General features: G+C 47.2%; 1 protein-coding gene across 1 annotated transcript in view; it reads left to right on the top strand.

The window, feature by feature from the left end:
- LOC115576063 (junction plakoglobin-like) overlaps positions 1 to 13,303 on the top strand; it is a 149,493-nt gene that overhangs the window by 93,134 nt on the left and 43,056 nt on the right. The window contains exons 9-10 of the mRNA XM_030408555.1: positions 4,063 to 4,182; positions 8,141 to 8,359. Coding sequence (XP_030264415.1) covers positions 4,063 to 4,182; positions 8,141 to 8,359 — 339 coding nt within the window. The remainder of the gene's footprint in view (positions 1 to 4,062; positions 4,183 to 8,140; positions 8,360 to 13,303) is intronic.

Consider the following 13,303-nt stretch of genomic DNA (forward strand, 5'->3'; position numbering starts at 1 on the left):
GCTGCCTGAGACATTCACTTAGCAGTTCATCCTTCGGGGCCATTTTTTCGATGTATTCTCGAATTTTCGATGTTCCATCCTGGACCGTGGCTTTGACGCTCACTAGCCCTCGGCCTCCCTCTTTCCGCTTAGTGTATAGCCTCAGGGTGCTGGACTTGGGGTGGAACCCTCCGTGCATGGTGAGGAGCTTTCTAGTCTTGATATCTGTGGCTTCTATCTCCTCCTTTGGCCAGCTTATGATACCAGCGGGGTATCTGATGACTGGTAGTGCATACATGTTGATGGCTCGGATCTAGTTCTTACCATTCAGCTAATTTTCAGGACCTGCCTTACTCTCTGGAGGTATTTGGCTGTGGTTAACTTCCTTGTGGCCTCTTCATGGTTTCCATTAGCCTGTGGGATGCCAAGGTACTTGTAGCTGTCTTGGATATCACCTATGTTGCCCTGTGGTAGGTCAATCCCCTCAGTCCTGATCATCTTGCCTCTCTTTGAGACCATCTGGCCACACTTGTCCAATCCGAATGACATCCCTATGTCATCGCTGTAGACCCTGGTGGTGTGGATCAGTGAGTCTATTTCTCGCTCGCTCCTGGCATACAGCTTGATGTCATCCAAGTAGAGCAGGTGGCTGATTGTTGCCCCACTACGGAATCGGTACCCGTAGCTGCTCTTCGTGATCATCTGACTGAGGGGGTTAAGGCCTATGCAGAACAGCAGTGGTGATAGCGCATCTCCTTAGTATATGTCACATTTGATGTTGACTTGGGCAATCAGCTTTGAATTGGCCTCCAGGGTTGTCTTCCACATTTCCATCGAGTTCTGGATGAAGGCCCTTAGGTTCCTGTTGATCTTATACACTTCCAGACATTCCAGTATCCATGTGTGCGGCATTGAGTCGTAGGCTTTCTTGTAGTCAATCCAGGCAGTGCACAGGTTGGTCTGTCTCTTCTTACAGTCTCGGGGGACTGTTCTATCAACCAGTAGCTGGTGCTTGGCTCCTCTGGTGTTACTGCCAATTCCTTTCTGTGCCTCGCTCATGTATTGAGCCACATGCTTACTCATTTTTGCCGCAATGATACCTGACAGGGCCTTCCATGTTGTGCAGAGGCAGGTAATTGGCTGGTAGTTGGATGGGATGGGTCCCTTCTGGGGGTCCTTCATGATTAGGACTGTCCTGCCCTGGGTTAGCCACTCTGGGTGGGTCCCATCCCTCAGCAGCTGGTTCATCTGTGCTGCTAGGCGTTCATGGAGTGCAGTTAGCTTCTTCAGCCAATACGTATGGATCATATCAGGGCCTGGTGTTGTCCAGCTCTTCATCTTTGACACTCTTTCTTGGATGTCTGCCATTGAGATGGTTACTGGTTCTTGTTCTGGGAGGTTGCTGTGGTCAGCTCTTAGGTCCACTAACCATTGGGCATCGGTGTTGTGTGATGCCTTTCTTTCCCATATGTCTTTCTAGTATTTTTCCACCTCAGCTCTTGGTGGGTCTGACTGGTTGTTGTTTCCCTGCCACTGAGAGTACACCTTGGCTGGTTCAGTGGAGAACAGCTTGTTTATTCTCCTGGCCTCTCCCTCCTTGGTGTATCTCTTCAACTGGGTGGCCAGAGCTGTTAGTCGTTGTTTGGCAGTTTCGAGTGCCTCTGGTATGGAGACTGAGTTGCACTTCCTGTGTTTTACCATGTTTCCTTTCTGCAGTTCTAATAGCCGGCTAACTTCTCTCCCCGTGTTGCCTTTATCTTGGCCTCTAACTGTCTCTTCCATGGTGGGTTTGTTATGTCCCGAGCCCACCTTATACCCAAGCATCTCCATGATTAAAGTTGCTGTACTGTGTATCAGCTTGTTGGTCTCAGTGATGGTTCCTGTGGGGATTGTCTTCAGAGCAGCATTCACATCCTCTAGTAGACCTTCTGAAGGTACTTGGCAACTCAGCTTCGGTGTATATATATATATATATATATATATATATATATATATATACATACATATCTCATAATGATCTGGTCGGTTAAGTAGCAGAGGGAGTTGTTAATCAGTTTCAACAGGGGCACTAGAGTGGCAACAATGAGAAAACCCCCAAAACAGGACTGGTTTTGCATGTGGAGGTCATTTCAAGTTTCTTCCTCCCTCAGGAGACAGGCAGTTACTCAAGGAGAGCTGGACAGGGCCATAGAAGGTCCCCAACCCATCAGCAGGCCCGATATCTGCTCCTTTGTGCAAGGAGGGACAGGTTGAGCACTCCCTGTGCCCTACAGAATGACCTCCAGCAGGCCACTGGTGTGAATGTCTCTGCCCAAACAATCAGAAACAGACTTCATGAGGGTGGCCTGAGGGCGCGACGTCCTGTAGTAGGCCCTGTGCTCACCGCCCAGCACCGTGGAGCTTCTTGCCGTTTGCTAGAAAACACCAGAATTGGCATGTCTGCCACTGGTGCCCTCTACTTTTCACAGATGAGAGCAGGTTCACCCTGAGCACCTGTGATGGACGTGAAAGAGTCTGGAGAAGACGAGGAGAATGCTATGCTGCCTGCAACATTGTTCAGCATGACAGGTTTGGTGGTGGGTCAGTGATGGTCTGGGGAGGCATATCCATGGAGGGACGCACAGACCTCTACTGGCTATAATTTGGCAGTCTGACTGCCATTAGGTATCGGGATGTAATCCTTGAACCCATTGTCAGACCCTACGCTGGTGCAGTAGGTCCTCGGTTCCTCCCGATGCACGACAATGCCCGGCCTCATGTGGCAAGAGTATGCAGGCAGTACCTGGAGGATAAAGGAACTGATACAATTGAATGGCCCTCACGATCACCTGACTTAAACCCGATAGAACACCTCTAGGACATTATGTTTCGGTCCATCAGGGGCCGCCAGGTTGCTCCTCAGACTTTACAGGAGCTCAGGGATGCCCTTACACAGATCTGGGACGACATCCCACAAGACACCATCCGTCGTCTCATTAGGAAAATGCCGCGACATTGTCAAGCATGCAGACAAGCACATGAGGGCCACACAAGATATTGAGAAGCATTTTGAGTTGCAGAAATGACATTTTGGCAAAATGGACTAGCCTGCCACATCATTATTTCCCTTTGATTTTTTAGGGTGTCTATACAGTTAAGCCCTCTGTAGGTTGAAAACTTTGATTTCCATAAAAGATGTGGCATCCTTTCATTCCTAAGACATTGCCCTGTCCATATCTGTATAGATATCCAACATAATGTATGTAACAAAAACAACAATATAACAAGTCATATGTGTATGTATGTGTGTGTGTGTGCGTGTGTGCATGTGTGTACAGTCGTGGTCAGAAGTTATTGATACCTATTTAGCCTGTTTCTGGAAATGTTCAAGTTACAGCTTGTAATGGTTTGGTTGGATGGTCATCATATAATCTTAATTCCTTAGTTCAATGCACATACATTATTTCACAACTTCAAACTTCTCTGAACTAATTTTTTGACATAATCAACCAGCAGCATTGAAAGCAATACAGTGAGTTCATGGAGCTGCACGATAGGAAAATCCTAGAAGAGGAAGCCAACTGGCACAAGACAGCCTATGTAGAAATTGATTTTTCTTTTAGTTTGACTGAGATGTTGATGTCATAAATTAGTTCAGATAGTGTGTAATTGTGTATAGTGTGTCTCACAACAAAATCAAAAACACATAAATATGATATAAAGGCTAGTATTGCATGTGTAATAGTGTATATGCTAAACACTGTGGTTTCTGAAACAGTGGAAATGCGATGCAGAACCAAAGCCTAATGTCTTTAGTGTTCAGGTTACATTTGTACAGTTTCCTTCCTCATCCGCTGTCGAGGCCAGAAATCAGGGGATTACCTGCAGAAATACAGGACATTACCCTGGAGCAATAAAAGACTTTATACTACCTTATTCCCATATGCAGTAGTACACCTCGAGACCTATAAACACACTTTACTGAGTAAAATTGATGAAGTTACCCCTTAAACCAAGCTATCACTTTTGGATTTGTTGTTTTCTCTCTAAATCTATCTCTGTTTCTCTCTCTCTTGGTCCGTCTCCATTGGTCTTTCTCTCCAGGAGGGGTTGGATGGTCTGCTACAGATACTGGTCACCCAACTGGGCTCAGATGACGTCAACATGTTGACCTGCGCAACTGGCATCCTGTCGAACCTCACCTGCAATAACTCACGCAACAAGGTAATCTTGATGAGGTGGCCAATTGTGTGTAAAATAGCTTCATTTGATAGGTGAACATAATTGTGTACTCCTATTGAGAACATGTGCGCTGATACACCATGGTCTCAAAAGGACTACACATTTAAGTTTTCTTCCAGGTGAGTTTTAATTTGAGGTTAATAATAATTTAAAAACCTGATGATTGCAAAACCATTTTTTCAAGTTATTTCAGCATTCATTTAAGTTATAAACATAGGAGACTGCTAATTTATATCAGACTTAGAAAATGGATGATAGGATTTTATTTTCCCTACTTGCCTGTCAGGGCTTCCTTACACAAATACACAAAAACAACAATCACCTTCATTCACTACCATTTGATTTGTGCAAAGGGGCAAAATATGCAAAATATTTGCTTTCAGTGGTGATGCAAATCTGTATTTTGGCTTCACGTGGAGTTAAACTTTGGTGAACTTTGACCAGCCAACTCGCAACCACAATCTGCTTGACCCCACATCCGGACTGCAAAACATTAAACTTTAAAGTTGATCATGTCCACCATGAGGGGAGTTGTTGGCATGGAGTCCAGAGAGCAGGTGGAGGCTATGGCCTAGGAGACCAACTATGCAGAAATGCATATTTTTGGATCATGCTTTTATATGCATAATAGGCACACCTTAATGAACATTCACTGAAACTCATGTAGGATAATAGGTTTGTGACTGTCATGTAGAGCTTTTAATAGCTGATCACATTTTGATGTCTTTCTGTGTATCTTGGTTATTCTGCTGTGAGATGTTTAAAAGGCAACAACAAAGAAAAGAAAGTCTATCCCCCATTGTTGTGTTTGTATTTCTGTGTGTTTGTGCTACAGTATACAGTTTCACTGTGTACTCTTCACCTGATACAATCTGCATTCTACGCTCCTGAGGAAAATCCATTTACAAAAGCAGTATGTCATATTGATTTTGATTGTTTTCTCTTCGCTTTCATCTATGGACACGGACACACACACATGCACGCACGCACTCACACACACACACACACACACACACACACACGGACTTACAGAGTATACATGTATTTATCTATCATGGTTTTCTCTCCTCCCTGTTTCAAATCTGAATGCCTGTGTTATACTTTGTGGCTTTCAGACATGAAACTTTACTACTCACCTGGGGCCGTATTCATAAAGTTTTGTAGTACATAGAGTTGATCCCTGTGATGAAATGTGAATTTTTATCTAAACATTTAGAGTAGTTTTTCACAAACCATGTTGGCACTTAAGAGACCTCCAAAGGTAAAAATCTGTTGGTCTTTGAAGGACTTTTAAGAGCCTTAAGAATTACTTACACAGTCTTACCCTCTCCAAGGGTTTTGGAAGGGAGCCTGGCCAGGACTCCATTACAGTAGAGGCGGGAGGTGATAAAGGCATGGATGAGAGTCTCAGCCACAGGTTCGAAGAGATGTTTTTGTGAAGGATTTTATGTGTGATTGAAAGGATAGCATGGAATCGAGGATGACACCCAGGTTGCGGACTTCCGTGTTTGGGGAGATAGAGCAGCCGTCCACGTCCAGGAGAAGATCTCCAACCTTCTGGAGCAGCGCCTTGGATGCCATAGCCATGAGCTCTGTTTTATTGGAGTTTAGTTTGAGTAGATTTGATGTCATCTAGAGTTTTATATATCGTGCAGGCAGTTGATGAGTGACTATGGGGTAGCTGGGTGGATGGTTTGGTGCAGAGATCTAATTGAGTGTCATCAGCATAGGAGTGAAAGTTGAGACCGTGTTTTCGAATTATCTGACCAAGGGGGAGCATGTAGATGGTGAAGAGGAGGGGTCAAAGCACAGAGCCTTAAGGCACACCTTGGTTGACTGAAGCTGGGGTGGAACTGAAGTCTCCGATAGTGACAAACCGTTTTCTGTTTGTTAAATAGGACTGGAACCAGGAGAGTGCTGTGAAGCAAAGGTAGTCAGATAGGCGTGCGAGGAGGATGGTGTGGGAGGTTGTGTCGAAGGCTGCAGAGAGGTCCAAGAGGATCAGAATACTGATGTGCCCAGAAATGGCAGCGATGAGGAGGTCGTTGGTGATCTTGATGAGAGCAGTTTCTGTGCTATGGTGTGCCCTGAAACCACACTGAAGGGGTTCAAAGAGCTCATGGTTGGACCTGTGCTGATGAAGTTGGGCGGCAACTGCTCTTTCCAGGACTTTTCTTGGGAAAGGAAGGTTGGAGATCGGCCAGTAGCTGTGTAAGTCATCTGGGTCAAGACTTGGCTTCTTGAGGATGGGGGTGACTAAAGTCGTTTTGAAGATAGACGGTGCCATGCCAGATTCTAGTGACCCCCATGAGGGGGCACAGGGCAAGCAGGGAAGACTTCACCAGAGTTGTTGGCATGGAGTCCAGAGAGCAGGTGGAGGCTTTGGCCTAGGAGACCAACTTAGCAACAGAAATAGAGTCAACAGGAGAGAAGGAGGAGAGAGAGCACTGGGGCAGGTGAACAGTGGGAGGATATGCTATCTCTGTCAGAGGTGCATATGGTAGGGTGGTGGCAGATGCCAGGAGTTGTTGGTGAATGGTAGCCACCTTTTTCTGGAAGAAGTCCAGGAACTTGAAGCAGAGGTGAGGGGCACCAGAAAGCTGGGGGTGATCGTGAGGGCTAAGGAGCCTGTTAATGGTGGAGAATAACATTCTGGGGTTATTTTGCTGGTCTCCAATGAGGGTGGTGTAGTAGTCTGTTGTGGCCTTGGAGAGAGCTTCTTTATAAGAACTAATGTGGTCTTTGTAGGCTTCATGGTGGATGGTGAGGCCAGATCTTTTACAGAGCCTCTCCAGGCCAGTCCAGTGGTCTTTAGGACAAGGAGTTCAATGGTGAACAAGCTGGCAGAATGGGTAAAGGAGACAGTCTGGGTTTTAAGAGGGGCAAGGGAGTCAAGACCCCAGGAGATAGCAGCATTATAGGGGGCCACCAGCCCACCCAGTGAGGTGTTGAGGCCAGGTGGGTTTCTAGGATGTTGCTTAGGGCCAGATTGTTCAATGTCTTGATGTTCCTGTGTGTGATGTTACGACTTATGCGCTGCTTGGGCACAGGGACAGGAACAGTGAAAAGGACAGCATAGTGGTCAGAAACAGCGAGGTCCAGAGACTGTAGATGGGAGGCCTTTGACATGGATGGGACCATATTCTGTTTTGTTTAATAATCTTTTGTTTACTGCATAATTCCATATGTGTTCCTTCATAGTTTTGATGTATTCAGCTTTGATGAACAGAATAATATACAATAAAGAAAACGATTGAATGAGAAGGTGTGTCCAAACTTTTGACTGGTCGTGTATGTGTGATGGCCTCAGGGTTGGTCTTACTCTGACCTCTGTTGGCTGTGTCTTTCCTTGGTTTCAGGAAGATGATTGGTGGAGCTGTGTCTTCATCAGTGATGAAACACACCTGCGCAGGCTAGGCTTAGGTGGCTACAAATCAGACCGGCAGAATCCTCTCACTCTCTTCCCCTGACCTGCCAGCTGACATCATTATTTGTTTCTATTTTGTGTTCCACATACATACACCCACACAGACATTGCATACATACTGATCGACTGATAGACATTATTATATTGCTTATTTGATTTAGTAAATTAAAACCTTTTGCATTATTTACTGACTTTGTGTGGTCTCCCTCTTTTGTCACATACTGTTGAGCCAGGTTGTGAAATACAGTGTGTGTGACAAGTTATTCACCAAAAGTGCATTTTATTTCTTTTCCAATCACAGCTTTTAAAAGAAGCAATGGTGTCAACCCTGCCTCCTCACTATGATAAAAGTTTCCACCCCTTCCTCTTCCAGAGTTACTCTTAAGCTTGGACTCCTTGCTAGAAGGTTTTAGGTTAAGTGAGGAGCTCTCTGAGAGGATTCTTAGAATGTTTATGAAAAAGGGGACCTGTCTTTCAGATTATTTTCTATTCTCTCAACCTGTTATCACTCAGACTCTGGTGACTCAGTATGGTGGTGTGGAGGCATTGATCCATGCAGTGCTCCGTGCCGGGGAGAAGGAGGATGTTGCCGAGCCAGCGGTCTGCGCCCTGCGTCACCTCACGTCCCGCCACCAGGATGCCGAGCTGGCCCAGAATGCTGTGCGGCTGCACTATGGTATCCCAGCTGTTGTCAAGCTGCTGGGGCAGCCACACTACTGGCCTGTAGTAAAGGTGAGGGGAGATAGTGGTTGGTAATGGGTTACTTTTATCATACAATAAAAATGGTAATGGAAACAAAGGAAATGATGTTAAAAGCAGTGATGGCATTTTTATGTCAATTAGTCTGAAGGAAGACAGTGATACAGAAGACAGTGTTCCACACAAAGAACATCCAGAACAGCATATGAGGACACGTAAATACACACGCATTCACCCATCATGCCTCACTCCCAAAACACTTTGGCTGTGACAACACCTTCTGGCTGCTGTATCCCTGGAGAGACAGACAGACATATAGATAAGGAAGGAGAGACACTCAGAGCTCCAGAGACAGTGCTGGTTGTTTTGTTTCTCAGTGAGGAGAGAGACTGAGCGACATTAAGGGAAGGAGAGAGAGAGAGAGAGAGAGATTTTTTTGATTTTTAAATGGTTACTTTATTGAAACCTATTTAAAAAATCTGGTTACATTAATTAAAACTAAATAAATAGATAAAAAAACACAAACAGATCAGATCAACTGATCTGAAAATGTGAGCTGATGCTCCTTAACACCACACAGAACAAGTCCGTGAGTCCAAGTCAGCTTAAACTGGTCCAAGTCCTGCATCTCCTTATAGGACTTAAAATCGATCATGATTCTGGCTTTGACCATCCTGCTGAACAATGAAACAACGTCAGCATCGACACCGTCCTCTACCTTCCTCTTTCTGCTGACGTACACAGCCATCTTTGACTGCCCCAGAATAAAGTTCAGCAGCTGGCACTTGTGTTTGTTCGTCTTCTTGTACCTGAAACCCAGGATGAATGTCTGTACAGAGAAGACCTCCCCTGCCTTCCTGAACAGTCTGCCCAGCAATGAGAAGAGAGGGCCGAGCCGAGAACACTCCGAGAAGCAGTGGAACACTGTCTCTACGGCACCACAGAAGGGACATTTGTCTGAAACAGCAGGGTTCATGATGGAGATGAATGCGTTTACTGCTAAAATCCCATGGATCAGCCTCCACTGCAGGTCAGCCACCCTCTTTGTGAGTGGAGGTTTGGACAGGCTTCTCCACTCGGGCCGGACCTCCTCACCTGAGCCCAGGTGAGCTCTCCAGGGCGAGTCGGCCCGATGCTGTATCCTCTGTCTGTGCAAGCACTCCACCATCAGAACAGACAGAGCTTTGCCCTTTGCCTCCTGCAGGTTCACCTCACACTGTCCGCGGTCACAGCTCTGACCGTCCATCCAACAGGGACGGACACTGAGAGGAGGGAACGGGTCGTCAGGGCGGGGGAAGGTCGCGCCACCGCTGTAGTCCGTCAGCAGGAGGTGCTCATGCCCCGTCAGACAGCTCCTCCAGTGGTCCAGCAGTCTGCCCACGATCCTCTCCAACCTTCCTACCAGACCAGCCGCCAGGCCCGCTGCATTCTTTAACTCAGGTCCAGTAAAGGTGACCATATTTCCCAGCGTTAAAATCCCTGCTCTGCTGAAGGCCTCTGTGACCGCTGCTCCCGCCCAGCAGGGGGCGCTCAGGCGTCCTCCGTGGACCAGCGGCTCCTGCAGCAGCCAGAAGAGAGAGTCATGTTGACCCCTCTGTTTCTGCAGCAGCCTCCACACGGTGAAAAGTCCACGATAAAAACCAGGCAGGGTGTGAAACCTCACAGTCTTAAAATCCATTAAGAACACAGAGTCTTGTAATCCCAGGCCACCGACACGCTGCAGGACCAGCCTGGATGAACTGGAGCCTGAAAGCAGCGCCCCTGCTGGCCATGTGCACCACTCCCTGTCCTCCCTCCTCCTTCGGAAGGAAGAGGAGAGCCTGTGGCAGCCAGTGCAGTCTGTCCCAGAAGAAGTCCACCAGGACCTTCTGGACCTCTGAGAGCAGATTTGAGGGGGGGTCGACACAAGCCAGCCGGTGCCATAAAAAGGAGGACACCAGACTATTAATGATCAGTGTACGTCCTCTGAATGACACACTCGGCAAGAGCCACCTCCACCTCTTCAGCCTGCCCTGTACAGACTCCAGGACCCCCTCCCAGTTCTTCTTTAAAAACAGTTCATCCCCTAAAAACACTCCCAGATACTTCATCCCACCCGTCTTCCAACACAACCCTCCCGGTAAAACCAACTCACTCAAAGAGTCCTTTTTCACTGACACAGCTTCACTTTTTTCCCAGTTTACCTTAGCTGAAGACAGTTTGTTAAAAAGCCCCACATTCTCCTCTAAAACACATATGTCCCTCTGTGTGTTTAAAACCACCACCACATCATCGGCATATGCCGACAGCTTTACGGCTGCAGGACACCCAGGGAAAACCACTCCTGTCAGCTCTTGTCTGAGTTTGTTCAGCAGGGGTTTGATGGCCAGAGAGTACAACATTCCTGACAGCGAGCACCCCTGCCGCACCCCCCTCTGGACCTCAAAAGGGGCAGCCAGACCACCATTTATTTTCAGTATGCTCGCAACCTCACGGTACAGTACCTGGATCCTGGCTATAAAACCTGGGCTGAACCCGAACGCACTGAGCGTCCGCCACAGGTATTTGTGTTCAACCTGGTCGAAAGCCTTCTCCTGGTCTATGGAAATAAGACCAGTATCTATAGCCAATGAGCCGGAGACTTCCAAAACGTGCCGAATTAAAGTGACGTTGTCACTTATTAGCCTGCCGGGCACACAGTAAGTCTGGTCCACATGGATGACCTCAGCCATCACCTCCCTGAGCCTCAACGCCAGCGCCTTGGACAGGATCTTGTAGTCCCCACACAGCAGGGAGACCGGCCTCCAGTTCTTTATGTGCTGTAAGTCTCCTTTCTTTGGAAGCAGTGTGATGACGGCTCTCCTGCAGCTCAAAGGTAGACGCCCAGACTGAAAGCTGTCCTGGAACACCTCCAACATGTCCCGACCCAGTATCGGCCAGAAAGCCTTGTAAAAGTCCACAGGTAGACCGTCGATGCCTGGAGCCTTTCCGTTGGCCAGGCTCATGAGGGCCACATGGAGCTCTTTGACGGTCAGCTCGGCGTCCAGCTGGCTGTTGGTTGTATCCTTTACCTGTGGTAGGTCGGACAGGAAGGAGGCGTCCAGCTCTGGGTCTTCCACCAGCTCCGTGTTGTACAGTCCTTTGTAGAACTGGGTGGCGTACCTTCTGATGTCGTTGGTTTCGGTGAAAGAGGAGCCATCTTCGGAGCGCAGACAATGTATGATCTTCCTCTGGCCGTTCCTGCGCTCCAGGCCAAAGAAGAACTGTGTGCGGGCGTCCATCAGGGAGGCGTTCAGGGAGCGTGAGCGGACCAGAGCTCCCTGTGCGGTTACACCAAACAGGTTGGCTAAAGCAGCCTTTTTACTTTTAGGGGCTTCAACATTCCCCTGATCTCCTGTACAGCCCAGTAACATCTGTACCTCAGTCTCCAGGTCCTGAAGGGATCTGGTAATGTACTTGGTGACATTGCGAGTATACTGTTTACAAAATTGTTGAATCAGGGTTTTCCTAATATCCCACCACTGCTGCACTGAGGAGAAAGAGGATTTCTTTTCCCTGTGTAAAACCCATAAAAAACTAAAAGCCTCTCTAAAAGAACGATCTGATAAAAGAGCTGTGTTAAAATGCCAATAAGCGCTGGAGGTCTTCACATTTCGAATGTAAAAACAGCACTGCACCAGAAAGTGATCTGACACACCAACTGGGCTGATGTGACAGCTTTCAAAAATACTAAAATGATGTTTAAAACAGTAAAAGCGGTCCAGCCTGGCCAGAGACAGGGCGTTGTCTCTGCAGTGAGTCCAGGTGTACTGTTTAGTCGTGCTGTTAAAACCTCTCCACACATCCTTCAGCTCGTGAGTCTCCATGAGACGCCTGAGCCGGGCAGAGGAAGCAGGATGAGGCTCCAGATGATTCCTGTCTAGTTTAAAATCCTCAGTGCAGTTAAAATCACCACCCAAGAATAAATAATCATCAGCACACTCGTGTACAACATCACATAAAACATTTAAAAAGTTCATCCTCGCAGCACTTAAAACCGGGGCATAAACACAAATAAAACAACTTTTACATTTTCATATAGAGCGTTCACCCTTAAAATGTGTCCGGACATGATGTCCATCACCTCCACAGAGCGAGGAGTAAGAGCTCTGGAGAAGAGGATCCCCACCCCGGCACTGTTGGACCGCTTGTGGCTGAGGAAGACCTCCCCTGGCCACTCCCTCTTCCAGTCCCCCTCGTTGGCAGAGTCACTGTGGGTTTCCTGGACAAACACCACATCCAGGTTTTTTAACTGGAACAGTTTAAAAACAGAGGCTCTCTTTGCAGCACTACGTGCTCCATTGATGTTAATGGATCCAATGTTAATATCTGCCATGGTTTTATTTGATTCTGTGGCTCTAACAGAGAGACAGACAACAATTGAGAGGAGGAAGTATTTAAAAATCCTCATAATACTCCTCTTCATCATCATCATCGTCATCGTCATCGTCATCAGCAACACCATCCACACCAGTACCACTGCAGATAGCTCTGGCTTTGGTCACCAGTTTCTTTAGCCTGAACACCTCCAGTTTATCAAAAGCGTCCTGTCTCCTGAGCTGAGCCACAGATCCAATAAAACCAGTGAGATTTGGGAAGAAGTGCTGCAGCTGAACATGCCTCTGACCTTTAGTCTGTGCTAAGAACTGTTTGATGGCCTCTACAGAATATGAGGCAGTTTGCGCTGCCTGAGAGGCAGTCAGCTCTTCCTCTTCCTCCTCCTCCTCCTCCTCCTCAGAGGCAGCTTGGAGCACCCTCCTTGTTTTAGCCTCGTTCTGCGTCTTTCTACCACCCCGTTTTTTCCATTTGTTCGTTTTTACTGTGAGACCTGTGTCATCACAGATGTCCTCCATCACCACGTTATATAAAACACTGTCACCATTACTGTACACTTTCTGCCCTTCCTTTTCTTCATTTGTTTCTTTCTCACTGAATTATCGCTCGTTCCTTTTACAGTCT

Source organism: Sparus aurata, chromosome 23 (assembly GCF_900880675.1).
Source record: "Sparus aurata chromosome 23, fSpaAur1.1, whole genome shotgun sequence".
Classification (NCBI taxonomy): domain Eukaryota; kingdom Metazoa; phylum Chordata; class Actinopteri; order Spariformes; family Sparidae; genus Sparus; species Sparus aurata.